At 39.7% G+C, this 22,444-nt stretch overlaps 1 protein-coding gene across 5 annotated transcripts; it reads left to right on the forward strand.

Annotated features, from left to right (window-relative positions):
• The first annotated feature begins 860 nt into the window (after window positions 1-860).
• Window positions 861-21,099, forward strand: kcnn4 (potassium calcium-activated channel subfamily N member 4). 5 transcript variants are annotated; one of them, XM_022761936.1, is made up of 11 exons: window positions 861-1,440; window positions 7,634-7,729; window positions 9,786-9,905; window positions 10,131-10,222; window positions 13,008-13,155; window positions 15,314-15,331; window positions 15,938-16,048; window positions 18,817-18,938; window positions 19,883-19,952; window positions 20,501-20,667; window positions 20,774-21,099. In XM_022761936.1, exons 1-11 carry the CDS (start codon window positions 1,036-1,038, stop codon window positions 20,775-20,777), a joined length of 1,353 nt encoding a protein of 450 aa, XP_022617657.1. In that variant the 5' UTR covers window positions 861-1,035; the 3' UTR covers window positions 20,778-21,099. The 5 variants fall into 5 exon arrangements, with proteins under 5 accessions (XP_022617657.1, XP_022617653.1, XP_022617654.1 ...); XM_022761932.1 differs by having other exon boundaries at window positions 9,786-10,222; XM_022761933.1 differs by having other exon boundaries at window positions 9,786-10,222; window positions 20,507-20,667.
• Window positions 21,100-22,444: the final 1,345 nt, after the last annotated feature.

The raw sequence follows: 22,444 nt of genomic DNA on the forward strand, positions 1-22,444 counted from the left end.
TTTTTGTTTGGCCTACGGTGGAATTACCTTTTGAATTCACTTGAAGGAAATGAAAGGGCATCTTGGCTACTCAGATTGCCAAAACACAGATACCATTAAACAATGAAAAGTAAAGTAGGCATATTTACAGGTATAATTAAGAAAGACTAGAGACAGAGCACCAAAAAACACCTATAAAATCACGTTTAAAATGGATGACTACAGAGTAGAAGCCACGAAAGTCATAAGTCATTGCCAGTCTCAGTGAACCCCGAAGAATATTTCGAGTACACCACGACAAGTCAGTTATTCAACCACCAGATGTCCCACTGTAGCTATTGAGGAACACCATTGTTGCAGTGTGTTACCAAAAATAAAATAAAAACCTTGAGGTTCATTGAGGATACATAATCTTTTCTATTTTCATAGTTTGCCTTATTCATTCATGTATCTATTTTTCATAGAAGGAAAACAAGGCTTTCTGTGGCTTGTTCCCTGATAAATAACACACTTCTTTGAAGCTCTTTCTAAATGAGTTTTTCTACCAAAGTTGCATTTTATCTGATCAGACTGATCCAATTCACACGAAGAAAAACATACAACAACATCAGGTTCACTGTAAAACAGTATAAAAACAGCGAACCTGCAATTTAATTCCTGCGCTTTAATACGTTTGGGAGCGCACCAGGCACAGACGCAGACACACACACACACACACATACATACATACACACATACACAAACACACACACACACACACACACACACACACACACACACACACACACACACACACACACACACACACACACACACAGCACGCAAAGAATTCATTTGCGGCAGACTGACGCACACTCCTAAAATAATAAGCCAAGCAAATAAGAGCACACAGCCCGCTGCAGTGTCCAGGGGACATCAGTGCGCGTAATCACGCCGCGCCGGTTGGTAGGTGTGTTAAGGTGAGGGTGTATTAGGGACCGAGTGCTTTGGTAAACCCGCTACTTCGATGAGCAACAAACGAGAGAAGGGCCTGGTATACAGTGCGCCCATCGGACTATGCCTTCCCCAACTTGGGAGGGAAGCAAAGCGGAGACCGGACAGACAGAGGACGGAGCAGCGGAGAGCGACGACAGGGAGAGAGGGACTGGCGGCCGTCTCCTGTGCGCTCTGGAGATGGAGATGACAAACCGCAGCCTGCACGGCGACTCCAAAGTGGACTGTGTAAATTGCGATGGCTTGATCAGTCGAAACGGCGGGGACTCGGCAGAAGTATCCGTGCCGCTGTCACTTCCCGGGAAGCGGACAACCCTTATGGAAGGGGACGACCTCCACAGACTGCGAGACAGAAAGGTTTTATTAGAGGATAAAAAGCGCCTTTGCGCGTTGGCTTTGGGGACCGCTCTGCTCGGGATACTGCTCATGATAATCCACGCCGAGCTGTGTCCCTTCATTTATAAACCGGTAGGTTTAAGAAATTAACCACACTAATGTCTTGGCTTGTGTATGAATGATCAAATCAGACTACTAATCAGAAAGAAATAGATTGGAAACGTTTGAAATGTGACATTTAGGCTAAAGCTCTAGCAATACAACCTTGCATCTCCATGTTTACACCACAACTCTCTTTATGACGTCAATTTCACAAATCATATGAGCTGTAGTGACACATGACCTTTTGGCAAATGTTGAAAAGGGTTTAAGTCAGCGCACATCTGCATTTGCATTTGCATCTTTAGACCATTTACACAGCAGTGCATGTTCTGTAAAGCAGTTAAATCTTTGACATCAACATCACATTCACGTTGCTCTGGACAGCTGGTTAAAACATTTTACTGTTGGCCCTTGAACTCATCATGAAATGATCAAATAATGTACAAATCATCATCTTCTTGCTTTGAGAATCATGCAGTGGCACCAAAGCCTGTTAACAACTGCGCTGCTGCTGCTGTGAGGCAACCTCTCAACTCTCCTTCAACTCGTGTAGCAGTTTCTAGTGATCAATTATGAGACCATGATAGAACAGATACATACAAAATCAACAGATTGATATTAAATCATGTTGTCTTTTACTCCTGACATATTTCAGTAACTAGATTGACCATAATTGGTGTAGAAAAAAAACACCCTTACACAACTGGCTGTATTTGTTGTCATAACAACCTCCTTGATTAGCAGACAGCACAGGACCCATGCAGCATAACAGCAGAATCTGCACCTGGGCTTTGAACCTCCCTGACCTACTGATTAGTTAGTCCATTTCCAGACACACTATTTGGTAGCACAGCCTCATGACATTAACATGCAGATCTCAGTGGATAACAATGCCAGGCCACACAATCAACAAATTATTAACTCCCCCTGACTTCCTACAGCACACGCCAGTTCCACATGTGGAAAAAAGTTCTCATGCATGCCGCAAAACATCAGACCACCTCCATGCTGTGAAGTCAGTGATTGATTACGGTGTCAAAGAGCCCCACATTACTAACTCCCAATCTTTTGAGAAACCTATGGAAATATGGCCTAACCTTCAAAAACTATGGCTGCTGCGTTCAGGGAGTTGAACCTGGAGAAACACTGGTTGTGAAATTAACAGTGCTGGCACGAGTATGACATTACTATTCCAGTTTACAAATATGAACCAAGAACAGGTGTTGTCTGTCCATTCCTAACAACAGGCATCGGCTTCGGTACCATGGAAATGCTGATGCACTGGAAAAGTGTTCTCTGCTGCAGTTAAAGTGTATTATTTTGAAGAGGCTGCCTTGCTGATTTAACCATAGATTGTACAACTATTGTCAGCATTCATCTTTAAACATCATGTGATGAGTCATGAGTGTGACCTGTGACCCCACCCACCCCCACCCCCACCCCGTGGACTGACATGACTTTTGGTCACACAGGGGCTGTCTTAACAAAACACAGCATCTCTGCTGTGGCCGGTGGTGCAAAATAGAATTATTGCTTTTTATTTTTAAAAGCATTTTAAAGTATGCTGCAGGATATTTTGGAGCTGCCCTATCAAAGTTAACGCCAGTCTACATAGTTATATTTTAAGCATACCTTTTCATGGTTATGCACGAAAACAGGGCTATTTATGGAACGTTTTTCCACATTTCACCTCTTCCCCTGCAGCGAGATTGCTCACAGTACTTCAGGCTATCTTTCCACATCATTTAGTGTATAATTAGAGTGTTTGCATGGCCAGTCTAAAAGTCTCTATGTCTTGAGTTCGGCTGGGCTAGAGCCAGGAGTGTGCACTTTGACCTGGATGCAACCTCATGTCCTCTTTTCTGCAACTCTCTGACGACTTTCCTGGAATGACTTCATCACTTCAATCCAGAACAATATCCACACATTGAGGCTAACAAGTCGAGCACAATGTCCAATTTTTAAAAGAATTATTCCTAGATGTTTGAACAAGAGGTAAAGTGGATCATTTTGATGAGCTCTATTGACTGTGGGTTGCAGGGTAGCTTTGTCAGATCAGACCTAAGAGGCAACATCTTTTGGTCAGACAGGCTTTACAGTTTTGGAACATCCCTCCATTAAATGTATGATACAGGAACTATTACCACACCTTTGCATATAATCTTAAAAAGCATCCACCCCAGCCAGACCTGCCATCTCACCTCGTCACTGCATTTTCCGTCTGCAGTTGTCAGGCTGTGTCCTTCTGTCTTGTTTTACCGGTGAAATTATATGTTCTATGTGTTATCTATTATTTGCCCTTTATTTTACAGTTTAATTTTTAAGTTAGAAAAAATATGTATCATGAAGGAAATTTAATATTGGATAAGTAAATTAATGGCTTTAAACTCAGAGCAACCAATTACATACTGTAGCAATATAGTCAAATACATATAAAAAAATAAAATAAGTTCTGAACATCAATCTGAATCTATTTTAAGTGTTGTGGCCCACGTATTGTGTAAAATGACAGTTGACAGTCGACTTTTCTTTAGACTGAATGCTGCAATGTGGTTGTATATCACCCACACATGGAAACCTGGCTTACATACAGTTTCTGACACACATGCAAATTAGCACAAACCAGCCCATGCTACATCATCTGTAACTTCACTGTTTGCAACATGTTACAAGTCACCCCAAATACACCATTCTGTGTATTATTGTACGTTTGGCTCATAAACCACGAGATGAAACACACAACTTACTTCATATGAGCTAGCCACGTCCCATAAACATCAAGCCAAAACAAGCACAAAAGCACAGTGTCCATAATTGGAACTGAGCCATGACAACCAAAACTGTGTATGATACCCCGGTTATTTCACCAATGACTTTTCAGAGAGCAGGAATTATAGAAATGAGCTGCTATAGTGATTAGTGGGCATGAACAACTGGCCTCCTCCTGAAGATCCTATTCCTGTAGGAGAGTGGTTCTCAATCCCAGTAAATTCCCTGGAGGGCTGCTGAGACACTGCAGTTAACCATTAACTAACTAGCTACTTAGAAAGAAAAGCAGTAGGACGGAAAACCTGTTCTACAGAGTGACGTAAAGTGGTATTCTACTCACATGTTGTCTTTGAGGGCTAGAGATCCGCTGGTTTTTGCTCCTCTCTGACAGCTGGTCAGCCACACCTGTCCTGTACACAGTCTACCTGAAATCACAAACATTGTCTGATGCAGTGACTGTTATGGTAAGAGTCACTCTTACTGTAATATTCTTAGCATCTCCATATGTATGCTGTAGGTAGTGAAGTCACCTCATGCAGCTTTTGGTTGTTATTAACCAGACCTGCAAATGCTTTACCCTCCGTGACATCTCTTTTCCTGCAACTGTCCCACTACACAAGTATAATAATCTTTTTGGTTATTATAAGTGAATTCATAAGTTTATTAGAGGACACCTCTAGATCCATGAGTGATCTATAGCACAAAAATCTAGTTGAAAGCAAATGAAACCACCCTGACTAAACCACCAAATTAGAAAACTGAAGTCAGATGCACGTATTATTGCTTTGGAAAGTATTTATTTATCTCGGAACATACAAAACAGACCATTGGATTCAGTCTTTTATTTTATTTTTTTATTTTTTTTGCTATGCCTTGGGTGGCCTGTCCTGGTTACGGTGGCTCATTGTCCGTCCAAGACTATGAGAAACAATCCGTGTTAAGGTTAACCCAAATTAGGTTCACCGGGCTTGAAATGACTGTTTCCAACAGGAAAAGGCAAGAAACATGTTGCTGAACTCTCTGTTATGGAATGTGGTGAAATGTTGAGCTTTTGTGGAGTCTTCTAATTAGCCCTGGACGAAATACAGACATGATGTGGATGCTACGGGAGAAACTGGAAAACGACGTACTTTGCCAACGGACGTCACACCATACCACCTACACGCGCAAGTTTCCTCAAGTTTGAAAGTTTGCAATTATCTTTTTAACTGTAAACCACATTAAACTGCACGTCCCGTTAAAAACTTCCACTGACGTTGCATCAGTTACACTGGGATGCATGAATAAAGGGTGTAGCTCTTTAACCTGCTGAGACCAAGGTGGTATATGGCAGAGGCCTGTGCTTATTTCTTAATTCAGTTTGTGACAACATATAAGACAATTAGAGACAAACCATCAGTGTCTGTGTCTCCTGCTGTCAGTTCCCTGGAATGAAAAGTGTTTAAGTACAAGCACTCTCATTACTGTAATTGAGTGACTTTTTTGGAGTACATTACAGAATCAGTAATTCCAGTTTCATTAGGCCTGAGTTCTGTAAAAAAAAAAAGAAAAAGAAAAAAAAAGAGAGGCAAGAATTAGAGCAGCCAACCGTTTTGCTGTTATAACACAACCGGCAGAATATTCCATTTGAACTCGCTCCAAATGATCTTTTATGAAAAAGGAAATCTCTGACATTTAACCTTTGTTATAAAGAAAAAATGGTTAACACACTTTTGAGAGCATCACAGATTAGAGAGGGATCGACTGGTAGCATTGGTAGGATTGATAGCACACTAAAAGACAGAAGTACAGAAGATGTATAGTTTCTATACTGAAAATTGCATTGTTCATGAATGTATCTTAACATGTATGTACCCAAAAGGGGTACAAGGTGGTTAGGTCTGCAACCAACTATACATTTTTGATTAATCTGTGAATTATTATGACTGTTTCATCGATAAAATAAAACAAAATGCATATTGAAATATAGCATTGTCTGCAAAGCAGACCAAAACTCAAGAGTGTTTAATTTACAGTGATGTTAAACTGCAAAGAACACCATGGGAAGCTGAAAATAGTGAATGTTCACATTTGTTTTGCATTAAAATTGTTGTTCATTTTCTGTTGATTGTCTAATCGAATAATCAACTAGGCCTACATGTTTCAGAAACTAATTAAGTCCTTTTGATATAATTTGACCAAATTTTTGTGCCAATTCTGTGTGAACTAAAGGTACATGCTTGAGTAAGTTAAGGTTGCACACTGACTGGGGTACCTAAATGGTGCCAACAGATGAAGAAGCACTTTACCACCAGTGACGAGACTTACGTTTAATGCTTGGCACAGTTGGCAGCACAGTTGCACTTGGGTGGGAAGCTGGTGAGGCATCTGTCCTTGCAGTTGAGCTACTCCTCTTCGTTGATCTGGCCACGCAGCTGGGGGTAAATGGCTGCTGCAATGGGAGGGAAAACAAAACAAGACTAGGTCAAATCCTAGTATGTGTCTGGACCGCCTATGATCAAATCCTGATTCTATAACCAAGATGTTTGTCAAAAATCAACAAACACATAGATTGAATACCAAGACTTTGCTGTGATTTCAGTTATATTTACTGTAAAATGATCGCTTAGACAGAAAGTTAGAAGTGACAGAATATCTTTCTTATTTTGTCCCTCACACAGCGCACAGCCTCCTTCTGTGATCCACGACAGTTTAGCCTTTATTTACCTCAACTCCAGAGGGTAACAGACGTTTATTAGAGGCGGGTCTTTATTTTTAACTCTCTCTGTTTGATATGTAGAATTGATCTTTTCGGTTTGTAGGGAGCCTCGTTTTCAGTCGCTCCCATCTGGTTTAAAGTTACTGCATTATGTGTTAATACAAACTCCACATTTCCTGTAATCATTTCAAATTAAAAGTTCAGTGGACAGAAACCCTTAAAAATGCTTTTATTGCTGTGCTGCAGGAAGCGTATCGTTTCATTTCCGGTTGCTGGTGTTTCTGCATAAATGCATTACATTATGTGTCTTATGTTTAGTTTTTTCTCCGCCTCCTTTAGCAATAATGATACATGTAATGAAAGTAGTTTAGTTGCTGTAATGGAGGCGAATTTTACTTAAACATTTGCACATAAACACATGAAATGCTTGAAATGTATATGTAATGATTTAACTAACTAACTGACTGACTGACTAATCTTTTCACAGGCATGTGCTGACAGTCAGGAGGTCATATTGGTCTGCAGGACCATATGTTACCAAGTCCCTGTCTGTTTTAAACTTTTTATTTTAGTAATCTTTAAATGTAATCTCACCTCTCCTCATATAATATAATAAACACTTGTACTTGATTTGGATATTCCAGTACCGCAGTCATTACCACAAAAACCTTGTTAATGGAGAACATCCTTTAATCAACTGTTCCTAGAGAGCCATCATTTTATGCCTTATCTCCCTTGTGTTCGTTTCCTTCCCAGGGTTCAAACATCGACTTAATCATCAACTGTTCAATCAGCCTGTCCACTGGGTGTCTGCTCATCTTCATTATAGCTTTCCATTATAAGGACATCAGGGTGAGTTTGCTTTTTCCCCTTTGTGTCCATCAGTCATGTGCAGGTGCATTGTTGATCTTCAGGGCTCGAATTTCATTATTTTGTACATCACTTTCTGTCTTCAAATTGGCACAAACGTTTACTTGGATTCAAGGATGAACTCATGCAATTCTGGTGGTCAAAGGTCAAAGGTCAAGATCACCGTGACCTCATGTCCATCCCATTCTTGTGAACTCGATATATCATTAATCTGACAGAAATTTCCTCTTGGACTCAAAGATGAAATGATCAGAAGTTGGTGGTCAAGAGTCAAAGGTCGAGGTCACTGTGACCTCACAAAACACACTGTTGGCCATAACTCAAGAATTCATACACTAATTATGACACATTTACACAAATATCCAATAGGATAAAATGATGAAGTGATTTTGTATCCAAAAAGGTCAAAGGTGAACTTCCCTGTGACATCACAAAAACACCTTTCTGACCATTACTCAATGCCACAACTCAGGAGCAGAAGGCGAAATTGTGACCATATTTCACATTTGGTCGGAAACCGACTTGATGACACTAATCTTGGGTGCCCAACTTGAAACTGTGTTGATTGCATAGCTCTTTTGTGCTGCTGGGTTAAAAGGTCTTCACTGCATACATCATATGAGCCTGGACAAGACAAGAATGTAAACTGCAACTTGACAGGTCGGCGGAGGCATATGACTGCGAGGCGGTAGTCTTAGTTATACCAGTAGTGTTTGCTCCAAATTAGCTTGGTTAGAATGATACTTTGTTAGAGATACTTGAGGGCAATTGTTTTAGAAGGACCTCTCGGTCCACTGATGGTAGCCTCAACACTGATTATCTGTGTTTTATTTGCTGTATGCGTAAAAAAATCCTGGACAAAAACCTCAGCCCACACAGGCATGCACAATGTTGCAGCTGCAATATTTTTCCAATCCATATGGCTCGCTGCCATTCACGGGAATGGGAAAGTGGTCTCAGACTTTTGGACCCCACTGTATATGAAGGGATTTGGTTGAAATTAAACAGAGTAAACATTTTTTCATTTGCTCTCACACACACTCACAGCATGAGTATTCAATAAAGTACAGCAACAAGTGCAAAAAATACTGTGTATGGAGAGTATACTGAGCTACGCGGCAGGATTCATGGTTTCTTTTATCGTTGTGGTTGGGCTCCTGGGTTTGTACTCTAACCTACAGGGTTTTCTGTTTGGTTGCAAGTCATGTGTGTCTGATACAAGAGGGGTCCATTCCAAGTGTGTAGGGGAGATAAGGGAGGGCAGGTTTAGGGTGGAGACTAACACACATTCAGTGTTCAGCGATACCTAGTGTAGCTTTAATGCTTTGGTGTCAGAAGTGACAAACTAAATTGTGCAAGAACATCACGATGTCTCAATCAGAGGAGCAAGGATAAAGTTTTTATAAATGAATGGGAGAGTAGAAATTCTTGAGAATCGTGACCTGCTTAATTTCCTTTACTTTCTTGAACAAACTGAAGTGCAATGGAGCTACACAGTGATGGCTGAATTACTAATGTAAACTAGCATACGAGTTTCCCCCCGAGATAGCTAGTGGACATCTGCAGTTTAACATTCTTATCTTTTGAGGCTTAAAAAAAAATTTTCTTATCACAGCCCTTTTCAAACACAGTGTAGTGTAGAGCACTATGTATCTGCATTTTTCTTAAACCGTTTCTTCCGTGTTATGTAACAAATAAATTGATAAGATGTTCTTTCGTTTTGTCCAGACAGAATTATTATTACTAAGTTTAATAAAAATAGCTCATCAACAGGTGCAGCAAAGCAGGGAGCACCTTTAATAATGTCATCAATTAGTATCGTAGGAAAATGAGAGATGAAGTTGAAGCTAGCGAGAGGAAAGAGAGCTTTGTTTGTTTGTTCACATCCTGATAAGGATGATTTAGACAAGATGATTTCCAAACTTTACATATTAACATTAAGATGTGACTGTATTTTTAATGATTTCCATCTCCAACTTCTATCATGATTTCCATCTTCTCTCACTCTCTGTCTTTACTGTTATCTTCCATCTTTCAGCTGTTCGTCAATGACCACAACCAGTTGGACTGGCGTATTGCCATGACCAGCCACAGGGTTCTTGTGATCACTCTGGAGCTGTTGGTCTGTTCCATCCATCCTGTTGGCACATACTGGAAGGTGGGCCCCCATGTCAACTCCTCTTCTACAGCTCCGCTCTGTGTTTCCAACCATCACAACGACGTCCTGGTGGACATGGAGCTGCTGTTATCAGTGCTGATGTTCCTCCGCTTGTACTTGGTGCACAGAGCCATCCTGCTGCACAGCAAAGTGCTGCTGAGTGCCTCCTATCGGAGCATCGGCTCGCTCAACAACATCAACTTCACTTTCCGCTTTGTGCTCAAGGTACTGATGAACAAACACCCGGCACGCGCGCTGCTGGTCTTCATCCTCTTCTTCTGGCTCACTGCGTCCTGGATGCTTACTCTGTGTGAGAGGTAGGGAAAGAGAACTGCATGTAAGTAATCAATACAGATGTACTGATCCAAAGATTGTGGAGTTATAAGTTAGGAGTCTAACTACTTGCAAAAAACTGGTATGATATACCACAGGTTGTGCATACTAAACATTATAATTACACCATAACATCTTTGCAAATAAGAGTCACATACAGTGAGCACTTACACCAACCTTGGAGATTGCCCGTTCATATTTTGAAGAAAATCCATCAAAAAAAAAAAAGGGATTGTTTTAAACTGGAAAGCCTTCAATGAGCAGTCTACCTTGAAATATACTGTAATTCATAAATCATACTGATATAATGTTGAGAAGTAAAGTAAACAACAAAAAAAACAAAAAAACAAAACAACACTAATGACTATTTTCAGACATAAAACAGGTTGTCCATTCACTAAAGAAAAGACAGGAACAGAGATATACTTACTCTCCTTCTTGCAGAGAGTTAAATGAGAAGACTGAATCCTCTCTCATTTCTGTACAGTACATATGAAACTACAGCCAGCAGACAGTTAGCTTAGCTTAGCATGGCATAAAGACCATAAGCAGGCATAGTGTGATTCTCTCTGAAAGGTAAAGGTAAAATGACACATTGTGGTTTTATAGGACTATTTATTGGCACAGTTAGAGGTGCTGGTAGAACAGAGTCAAACAAGCCGTAGCCCCCTGTCTCCACCCTTTGTGCTACGCTAAGAAATTAGGTGTATTTTTGACTAAGAACTGTTGGCAGAATAATGAAATAAAATGAATTTGACTTTGACACGTAATCTTTGCTTGGGCGTATCGTCATCTCCTTTTAGGAGAGAGTTGTTCCTGCTCAACAAATATTGACTGGACTCAGCAACTAGAAAATGTTAACTCTGAAAGAATGCCAGTTGTTTGCTTTCCATAATAATCTCTAGGGCCATTAGTTTTAACATTAACATTATGTCCTTTATAAAAGGCACCTTTAACTATTAGTTGTCATGGAATGAGCAAATTAAGTAAATTTTTCCAGTGAATCAAAATAGAAACAAATTCGTTGAGCAAACTATGTTTTTCTCTTTCTGTGGAAGACTTTGTCAGGCTCTCAGTTATCAGGCTCTATTCACTGTTTTGTGCAAAATAGTGAATAGAACTTTTGAAATATTGATATCTTAAAAAATGTTTGTTCATAGTACTCTCTCTCTCTCTCTCTCTCTCTCTCACTTTCTCTCTCTCTCTCTCTCACTCTCTCTCTCACTTTCTCTCTCTCTCTCTCCACACCACACACAGACTTTGATGGTCAATTTGTTTTCCCATGCAAAATGGATGTCCAATAACTGATTTGATAATCACATTCTATTTTGTTACTCTAACAAGTCTCTCTTAATACGTGAGCCAACTAAACGTCAGCCTGATGCTCTGCATTCTGTTTGGCTGTTTGAACAGTGTGAGGTCATCTGTTCATCTGAACCTTAATGGGAGGTTTTGCCTTCACTTTCACATGTCTCACTCTCGAATGTTTTGATTTGCCAGAAGTAATAAAAGAGCTTTTGATTGATAGCGGATAAAAACACCAAATGTTTTAAAACTGAACCCTTACACCAGCCATTTTCTATACTAGTTGACTGCCACATCCAGGAGACAGATGAACACTTGCACACTGACTGACCGCTTTGTGTGGCTTGCCAAGTGTACATTGGACTTGTGCTTTACAATGTTTTACAAGTTTACACTGATACCCATTTCATAACTTCCCAAGTGGTGTAGAGCATCAGCGCTGTTTGATTTACGGAAAACACCTTTATCAAACGTAGAAGACTCTGCACAGGAAACGGGTGTTTCATTTATCACTGTATCTAACACGTTAAGTTTCACAGAGTTTTAAAGTTTGAGTTTTAAACTGCTTCACAGACTAATGAGTTTTGTTTAGGCAGCTTTAAATTTCCAAGGAAGGAACTTATATATAACTGCAATCAAAAGAAGGTTCCTTGAAAGCACTGTGTCATTTGGTATTCATTACAGGACATTACAGGGAGAATCTGTTGTGTTCCAATTGACTGCTAGAGTAACCTATGGAGTCTTTAAGCCAGTGCACAGTAGATCAGCTGAACACGCACAAATGTGAAATTTGTCTATAGGCAAGCACACAATTTAACATATGGATTGGGAGGGGTGATATTACGATATAGACAATGAATTTATATACATTTATCTACTGTCAGAGTTTTTGCCATACTGTTTGCGGAAGTTAATATTTTAATATATATGGTTATATTAGGTCTTCGGCTGTCTCCTGGTAAAATTAGATCCTCACAAGATTTTTGCATCAGTATAGTTAGGCACCTTAATTTGTCAGCTATCTCATTGGAACATAATGTATGGATATAGATCTTTCTAGAAAACTAACAAAATCGAGACATCTACCGCATAGATATTGCAATATAAAATTATGAAGAAGAGTTTATTTGTATCACCTGCTCGTATATGTACATGTAAAGTTACTTAATCAATAATGAATTCATATTTATTTATTTATTTCAATAGAGCAGATTTTTCATGGTAATACCTCTGGAAATCGACAATTGCTTACAAACTTAAAATGGTTACGTTCAATTAAAACATTGTTATGTATACAGAGATTGAAAATGGTATTGAATGTTTAGATTTAAGGTGGATGGGCTTATGTAAAAGTTCATTCTGGTTAGTTTATGTTAAGAATGTCGTCTAACTACAGTGGGGTCCATTAGAATGCATTTCACACATTTTGTCACAGTCTCAGTCTCCGCTTTCTCCTCCCTGCAGACAGACCAGCAGACAGACCAGCGTATCAACAGGCCACATGGACACAGCCCTGTGGCTCATAGCCATCACCTTCCTCACAGTGGGCTATGGGGATGTGTCGCCCTCCACCAGCTGTGGCAAGGCGGTGTGTCTCTTCACTGGAGTCATGGTAACTAGGTTGGCTTTGCTTGTTGAAAAAATGTCATATTTAAGACACTGAAGAATTTTTGCTCTTTTTTGATTCATCGAGAAATACAAAGGTTTTAAAATCAATTTTGTTCACGTGGTAAAGGAATTACATGCAGTTGTGTTCATATTGAAGTAATAAAACACACAACACTTGTTATATTACTTCATTTCAAGTGGTTGTTTTTCCCTTTATCAGAAAATGATTTAGCTAGCACAACAGCTTTAACAGAAATGGCGCTCAGCTTGTTTCACTTCTGCAATTGTTCTTAACCAAACCAGCTCACATTTCTCTGTGTGCATGAGCAGCCTGATAATGCACAAACACAAGATGTTCTGTTGCTGCTCCTTTCATTTTGTTGTGCTGTGCTCTCTCTCTCTCTCTCTCTGTAGGGGGGAACTTTCCCCTTACTTTTACTTTTATTCCATTTCTTCTCTGTTCTGTTCTGTCTTCTACTCTTCCCTGGTCTATTCCAATCTGCTCTGCTCAAATCTAATGTTCTGATTTGCCTCATTTCATTCCATTTGGTTACTTTTGATTCCGTTGTATTCTGATATATCTCAGTCTATTTTGTTCCGTTCACTTCCTCCCCAGTATATTCTGTTCTGATTTGTTCTGTTTTATTGTCCTCTGTTCTGTTCCTAATTGTTCTGCTCTTTTCTGTTCCACACTGTTCCATATCATCCTCTTTGGTCTGTTTCACTCCCCTCTGTTCCTGCTATGTTCCATTGCAGCAACTCTTCCCCCGTTTTCCTATTTAATTTTTCCCATTTCATATCATGTTCAGTCCAGTTTGGTTAACTTCTCTCCTGCGCCTCTTGTGTTCCACCCAGGCCTGTTCTGCTCTATTCCACTAGTTATCTTGGACACATTGGAGCCTTTCTGCCCAGCTGCACACCCTAGCGGTGCTGACAGACCTGCATGCTTTCATTCCCTTGTGTGTGTGATTTAGATCACAGCTGTAAATTAATGGACGGTGCCTCTGCAGGACCTTGGCGGTACCAGGCACTCACACGAAAAGACTGAGAGAGGGAATCTGTCAAGCATGCAGTGGGCGCTGTGCAGCCCACACACAACATCTGTATGGAGGGTGATGTTTCTGCCTGGTGATGACACTGTTCTGCTGCGCTCACTGACTTTCTTCCTCGTCATATCTTGTGGAGATATGTCACATGAGAGGTTAAATTTAGATTACTTGTTTATCTCATCTTAAAATAAAAGAAATAAGTATCCCAGAGTGAAAGTGGAGAAAGCATCACAGTCACTTCACATTAGTTTTATTCTGTGCATAGGAGCACAATGACATCAAGATAAGATTGCAGTTTTTATGGCAATGCAGAGGAATGGCAAGATTATGGCTGAAGGAGAGGTGGAAGGGAAGGTCAGAGATAAAGATGGAAGGTTAAAGGGATGTGGAAATCATATTTGAGATAAAACACAAAGAGTTACAGTAGAATAAAATGAAGTCACTGGGGGCAAGGAGTGGCTGTGTATTTGAATAGGTAACAGACATTGGTTTGCTGCCAGCTGCCTCACCTGTGCTGCTTTAGATTCTGCTACCAGCAGATAAGAGTCACCACCATGGTTTTGGATGTGTCTGGTTTAGACACCTCTGTGACAAAGTGGAAAACAAATCTTTTCCCTCTCTCTTTCTCCATCTCCCTTGTTTTTATAAGCCTCCCCCCCCTTATAAGGGAAAACTTTCCACCATATCCATTTTTAGGTGGTTTATTGTCTTTGGCACCACTACAACAGGAGGGTGTGCCAACCTGTGCCCATGATTTGGAAAAAAATTTCCTACTCCCATCAGGGCAGTTCTGGGAGCCAGTGACTGGGGTGATGCTCACACCTGTAATATGGCTGAAAGCATCTACGGTCAGCACTTCTGCTCCACTCCAGCCATAACTCAATTTGCAGCTGTGTTCAGGGGCTGACAACACTGTTTGCATCCCATCACTATGTGTGGATGGATCCACGGAAAGAGTTTGTACCTCCGTGGTTTTCACAGACGGTGTAATGACGGATATTTTATGGCTGTTGGAGTGAAGGATAAATTTATCTTTTAAAACTGGTTTGTGCTTTCTAATGCTCAGGCTTGATGTTGCTCTCTCCTTCTTTCCTTCTCTCTTTCTAATGCAAGCTGAAAAGAGGAAAACAGGTAAACACTAATTAATCTTTTATCATTATCCATGGTGTGCATGGGTTCTGTGCAGTGTTTTGTCTGTGTGTCCTATTATGTCTTTATTCCTGTGAGTATGTGGATGTGATTTGCTCTGCGGCCCATCCGAATACTCACCATCGTTCTGTAGTTCCCTGTCCAGCAATAGCACAAGGCTATTCTCAGAGGAAACCCGCACTATTATAGCAGTGCCACAGAGGCCTGTGTTTAACCATTGAACTCTCTGTGTAAATATAACTTTGATTTATTGGATGAAAGCATATGAAGTATGAAGATCAACATTCAGTTTTCTCAATAAGTTCTCAAAAGACGCCAGAGCCACTGTTGAGGAGTCAGACGAAATCAGGCTTAAAATCCGCCTGTAAAAGTTTACATCACTCTCTCTTGAGTTCAGCCTTGTTGATGTCACTACAGTATTCTGGATCAGTCTTGCTCGATCATTGGGAATTTGTTGAGGCAGATGTTAAATATATCAGTAACCATGCCAACAGCTCTCTGTCTGTGTGTGTGTGTGTGTGTGTCTGTGTGTGTGTGTGTGTGTGTGTGTGTGTGTGTGTGTGTGTGTGTGTGTGTGTTGGGTTTTAGGGTGTAGCCTGCACTGCCATGCTGGTTGCAGTTGTTACCAAGAAGCTGGCGTTGAACAAAGGAGAGAAACATGTGCATTTCTTCATGCTGGACATCCAGATCTCTAAAAGGGTAAGAGTAACGCAATATTTTTCTCAGCAGAAGTGTATTATAATGTTTATAAAGTTTACATTATTAAACTCTGGAATATCAGAACAATATAACTGTTTGTCAAGATGTGGATTGTTCTTTGTTAGTTTAGCAATTTTTTTTTCATCAGCTATATGACTTTTTGGATGTGCACGCATCGCCACTTTTGCGCCACTTTGCTTTGGAATTCAGCTGTTTTGAATCATTTGCATCATTCTTACTTTTTGCATGTATTGGAGCAAATACTACAACGTACATATACACCCCACATAACTGCTGTATCTGTTTCCAAATGAGCTGTAAGATTTCTGAACGTACTTTTCTTTTCGTCCATGTAGCTATTGGTTTCGATTAATGTATGAAAATACTTATTTATCAATCCCAGTGAGACACCACCGTCCTGCCCAGAGTTTAAGTGAGGTTTGCACATGAACCAGTTTATCCATTTCTCTGTCAATCAACATATCAATACTCCTGATCTTTATTGGCAAAATGAGCCACCATGCTTACTTGTAACGCCTGCTTGTGTGTTATTATGCTGACCTAATGAACATGTGGGCATCACACTTTAGCTGTGTTCCATTCTGCCTGGGGGGGGCAGTTTTAATTATTAATTATGATGTTTTTGTAAATAATTCACATTCTAGAAGTTGACCAATGACCAATGGAGTCAGAGTGGTGTGTTTGATTTGAGTTTATGAGTTTAGTTTATATGCTGTCACAGATCATAAATAAATCATCATTTTCAAATAGTTTTGGTAATTCTGAAAAAAAGAAAATGCGCTATATACCTGTAGCTAAAGCTAATGAGATGATATATAATAAGGCAGCTTTTGGCCTGTGACTGAAAGGGTTATGTCTGTGATATTTTTGTCAAAGTAACTGGAGCATTGCGTGGTAATACAGCTGTAAGTGCAGAATGATTTGAAAAGTCTGTATTGCATTGCCAGACAACAATAACATAACTCAACTAAAAAAACAAAACAAAAACGAAAACATTTTTACACTGGAAAAGGCCTGGTAGTTAAAATATGTAAACTATGTTACAGTATTTGTATAGAATGGGACGAAACAATTCAGGTCATTAGTAGGAAACCACCATAAGGCAGAATTCAAAGATTGTCTTTACATCCAGTTATTAACAGATTAACAGCTCAGTATAGGTCAGATACTTTATCATCAATCATCTTAGACGTGGTGTCATGTGACTAAATAAACCATAATGACATCACAGACTCTCTTGTACCACAGAGACATTCAGATATAAAATATAAAGTCCACTATTTATAGATGTAACACGGTGTGATTTTTACATTTGAAAGACCTTTAATGAGCTGAAAACTTTTATTTTTTCAGCATTATTGTGATATTTATCTCATAATAAAATAAACTTCCCTGTATAAACACTTAGTAAACAGCCAACTACCCTCCCCCCTCAGAGGTTACTACAGTGTAGCAAGAAAAATAAGAAAGCTGATAGAGTTGTCAAGATGGAAGCGTCACTACTTTCCATGTCACATGCATGTTTTGATTTTTGCCTCTTTTTATAACTATTTTTTTCCTTAAATAAGAGACACCAGAGGACAGGATAGTGTGGGAAAAGAGGAGGGAGATGAGCTCTGCCAACCTCTTTATAGCCTTTTCAAGGCGTCAAACAGAGGAAATAATCTTATCTCTGTCAGGAAAGAAACTTGTGTCAGTTCAGGCTGGTGCAGCGATAGGCAGGAAACTGTTTGAGCTTACGTGTGTTTTTGTGAGTGTGTGTGGAAGTAGCTTGCAGAAGAGTTACTCTGTTTGTAGCCATGGACAGCATTGTGGTGTTTACCTCTTGATGGGAAGAAGTAGGTGTCTGAAAAATGAAAGCTTACAAGGAAACATTGTCCTAAAGCCAGAAAAAAAAAAAAAGTTTTAGGAATAAAAATGTGTAAAGATCAATAGAGCTCCTACAATCTGAAGTTTCAGTGTGTGTTTCATATGCAGTGCTACAGCTTAGCACCAAAGTGTAAAGCAGTGTCTGACTATGGTAGATAACGCTGCTTTGGAGGATACAACCATTTCCTTTCTCTCTGTGGCTGCATCCTGTCATTCGGTGCATCTTTATGCCTTGCTTGTGGTTGTTTTGGTCTGCCTGTGTGTGTTTTTGTGCATGTGCGTGCATCCTTCTGAGCTTTCTGGTGCAGTCCAGATTTACACTGATGGGAACAAGGGAAGACATCTGGATGCAGACATTGACAGCCTCTATTAATAACCCCCTCAACAGGGGCAGAGTGACATCATCACAGGGCAGTTACAGTGATTTGGGCAGGAAGACAAACAGACACGAATAGAATCAAAGAGAAAAGTGCAAAAAGGTGATACTGGAGAAATCCTGCAATGCCTAAACCTAGCTTCTACTCTGTACGTCCTGTTCTTCAAAGACTTGTATTAAGCCTTTCTGTGAAAATAAGCCTTCATACTTCTGTTTTATCTGAAATCAGCATCATAGAGCAAAAGGGCTGAACAGGAAAGACTGTCTGGATTTAATCAGCTCGCTTAGATGACTCATGATTTTATTTCCCATACTAAAATGATAGATATAAACCAGATTCTGTCTAAAAAAAAAATTTTTAAATGAGATAAGCGCTGTGTGGTTTGGTCAGTCAAGCCTGAAAGTTTGATTGACTTTATCTTGACAGTCTTATCATCACATTTCTGCTCCTGGAACTTCCTTGTTTGATCAGTCTATTTGAATTTTTCTGCCTCTTTACCAGATCCGCCACGCTGCTGCTAACGTGCTAAGGGAATGCTGGCTTCTGCATCGCACAAACCTGACAAAGGGCAACCGCGGTGAGCACAGAAGACACCAGAGATGCCTTCTGGAAGCCATCAGAGTGTGAGTTACTGTTTCGCAGAATCATACCTTCAGGCAGGATGTCTGCATATTTGTATCTGGGCGAGGGATTGGGTGGTGGTTTGTGTGCCTTACATGTGTATTTTACGGGTCATTAACTTAGTGTCAACATGCATAACCACAGAGTCACAGCTTGAATGGCTAATTTAGATTAGTAATTAGATTTGTTTTACTCTTTTATGTGGGAAGGGCATGTGTGAACAAGGGCCCACCCTTTTATTATACAGAATTCAAGGCAAAGTTTTTGTTTTACTTTTCAAAGTATGATTTGACAGTAAAACACAACAGAATATACATCCTCTTAGACACACTGCCATTTATATGTTTTTCTATTTGAATTGTATCTTCTTGTTATTGAGCCAAGGCTCCTCCTTCATGAACAAGTGAAATGCATGAGACAGGAAGTCCAGAAGTGTATGGTCATTATCCTTACAACAGGATTATATGTGTGTGTGTGTGTTAGCCTGGGTGGAGGGATTGTACTTCCTGCTTTACACCGGGCAGAAGCACTATAAATACACTGTGGAAAGTACCATCGGGAGGCACCTCCACACCTTGGGGTTAAGAACGGTCTACCTGGATGCTGATTGATCCATATTTCATTTTTTGTTGTAAATGGTAAATTTAGCCATTTCCCCCTTTATACGTCATAACAAAAATAACAAACACACAATGACTCATGCATTTTGAGTAGTGGAATACTGTGTTGTCTGGATATTCCTCCACAAACCAGGGGTTCTGAATTGTCTGTTCTGTTTGCCCGAAAATAGGACAAAGAACTTGTCTTACACTAGGACATGAAAATACTTAAAACTGTTTCCCTTTCTGTTGTCTCAGTGTAACATTTGGAATAATGCAATTAAAATGTGAATATGTGCGAAATACTTCCATGACTGAGATCTATACTGAACCTTTTGTCTGCACAGATTTCGGCATTTACGCCTCAAACAAAGACAACTGAGAGATTACGTAAGCGAGATGGTGGACCTCCCTAAGGTGAGCGACAGCTGTCACTGGAATATTTTGCACATTTCATTGGAAAAGGTTAATGCCAAATAAGATGACAAAGATCCCTCTAAAAACACTCACTACTTACATAGACTATTACGCAGCATTTTACGGTCTGCTGTTTATCACTAGGTGTTCAGACACATTAAATGCTTGTTAAAAAATCTCCATAAACTGTCTCAGGATTCATTTGTGTCAGGAATTCATAGGCCCAGAAAAGTTTTCCATGTGGAATAAAGCCAAGATGTAAAGGCATTACCCAGTGAGAGGCACTAGTGTGTAATTTGTGAATTTTAAAATGCATTTTGTTGATTGATTTATGTGGAAAACAAGCCTGGTTTTTCCAGTCTTCAAGTGTAGCTCCTTGGTAAGATGTAAAAAGTAAGCCACAGCGAGGCCGAGCACAGAGGGCTAAAAAAAGTAACCGAAATTTGTTGCTGTTGGCTTCTTTGCAATTCAGTTGCTAGAAACGCTACCAGAAATTCCATCATGAATACAAAAATCTTTGCATTTGCATTGTGTGGCTGTTTTGACAGATGCAGATGATAATGTGTGACCTGAGTGCCAACTGGAATAACTCCTATCGGGAGCTGGAGCAGCGTATCCTCTCCATGGAGCAGAAGCTGGATGAACTGAGTCGCTGCTTCCAACAAACCTCCGAGCTGCTGTCTCAGGTCCTGCGTCACCGCAACCCAGAGATTAGGTAAACAACACTTAGGACTGCTAGTGATGCTGCGCCAATCTTCTAACGACGCGCTGCAGGATGTGGTATCTACGCTCAATTGATTTTTTTGATTGTTTTTTTGCAGGTGACATGGCTCTATGCATTTTGTTAAGAACGGAGACAGTTGACTGCCTTCAGTGTTTTCATCTACAATATCCATGAAAATGAGACGGTAAATCTTCTCCACCCAGAGCTGCTCCAGACTCTTAACATGCTGAACCACTTGGAGGACTGGCATACCTACTAAAGATCTCATCTTCTGGCCCTGTGCAGAGTGCACTGCACAGTGACTCATAGCAGTAAAATTATACAGATAAAATAAGACTTCCATTCACTGTGGGAGAAGATTCCCTACACATTTTGAGAAATCAGTTGTGATTTCAGCAGTCGTGTTTGTGACAGTGAAAGAACTGAATTAATCTCAAACAAGAACTATGGAGATCATTGTAATCCAAACTGTCAAAGGCTCCAGGAACGCTCTCTCAACTGCTATTTGTAAGGTTTCATTGATGGACTCCGTCGCCGCCTTATTCCTGTGGAATAAGATATATATTTTTACATGCTAATTTTATTTCAAATCTCTTGCAATATTTTTTATCAGTGTTAGCCTAATCAGTTTTTTTACAAACCTCTTGCAAATCCTCTTTTCATTAGCAGACACTTTAATGGTTACCGAGCTGATTGTTGTTTGCATACAGGCTTATTGAATATAATACATTCTCCAATAATTCCTCATTGTTCTGCTTTCCTCCAACCCATCAGGTTAATGGTGAATGAAATTATGTGTTTTGATGCTCCACCAACAGAAGAAACTAAACTTCAGTTATATTATAACCTTTATTTCAAACTGTAAGTCCTTGGGATTTTAATGGATGTCAACTGAAACTCATAGATTAATGTCTACAGTTAAGGTTGTAATCATCTGATGCAGGAAAAGCATCTGACAGTTTACACCTGTTCTCAGAACAATGAAACTTGAGTGTAAGTTGCCTTGTAAGCAGCTCCATCTAGTGGACATGAGTTAAGTAAAGTATGTAATGTTGAGGACAGTTAACATTAAAGTCATAAAGATTATATAACAACCATAAAAAAGTTATATGCTATTTTTAATCTGAATACCAATGTCTCATGGGAGCATAACATTGTAGTGTAGGCTGTTGTGAAAACAAATCTGAAAAACAGAACACAAGAGACCCCAGAAACCCCCCGTACAAACCTCACTGTTAAGAATGCACTTTGTGAGAAAAATAGCAAAACTGGACTAGCTCTTTCTCTGGAGGATAAACTGGAGTTTTATGTGTTTTAACTTAATCCAAATACTGAAAAAAGTTCCTTGTGGGTTCAATTGTACTCCGGTATGTTGTCAAAAGAACTTATTATAACAGTTTACTATGTATCATTTGCACATGGTGAAAACATGTTAACAACCATCCAGGACATGCTTATAATTAAAAGCTATTAAGAAAAAACATGTATGTGATTCTGCTTTGATTTTGTCACTTGGTAACACACAAATTAAACAAAATAGTGACAATCAGATGATGTGTGAAACATCCCTTTTAATTTAACAGTTTGATTTAAATTGTGGTGGACAAAGTTGGAGAAGAGTGGCGAAAACCAGACGTGTTGATCCATTGTCATTTCAAGGGCTTCTTCAATTGTTTAGTTTTTGTCCAGTTTTGAAGTTGGTGCCATATGTAGGCAGAAGGCCTAAAAAATAGTTGTCCACAGTCACATGTAAAGGGCATTTTGCATT

The sequence above is a fragment of the Seriola dumerili genome, unplaced genomic scaffold, assembly GCF_002260705.1.
Source record: "Seriola dumerili isolate Sdu_G_001 unplaced genomic scaffold, Sdu_1.0 BDQW01000433.1, whole genome shotgun sequence".
NCBI classification, from domain to species: domain Eukaryota; kingdom Metazoa; phylum Chordata; class Actinopteri; order Carangiformes; family Carangidae; genus Seriola; species Seriola dumerili.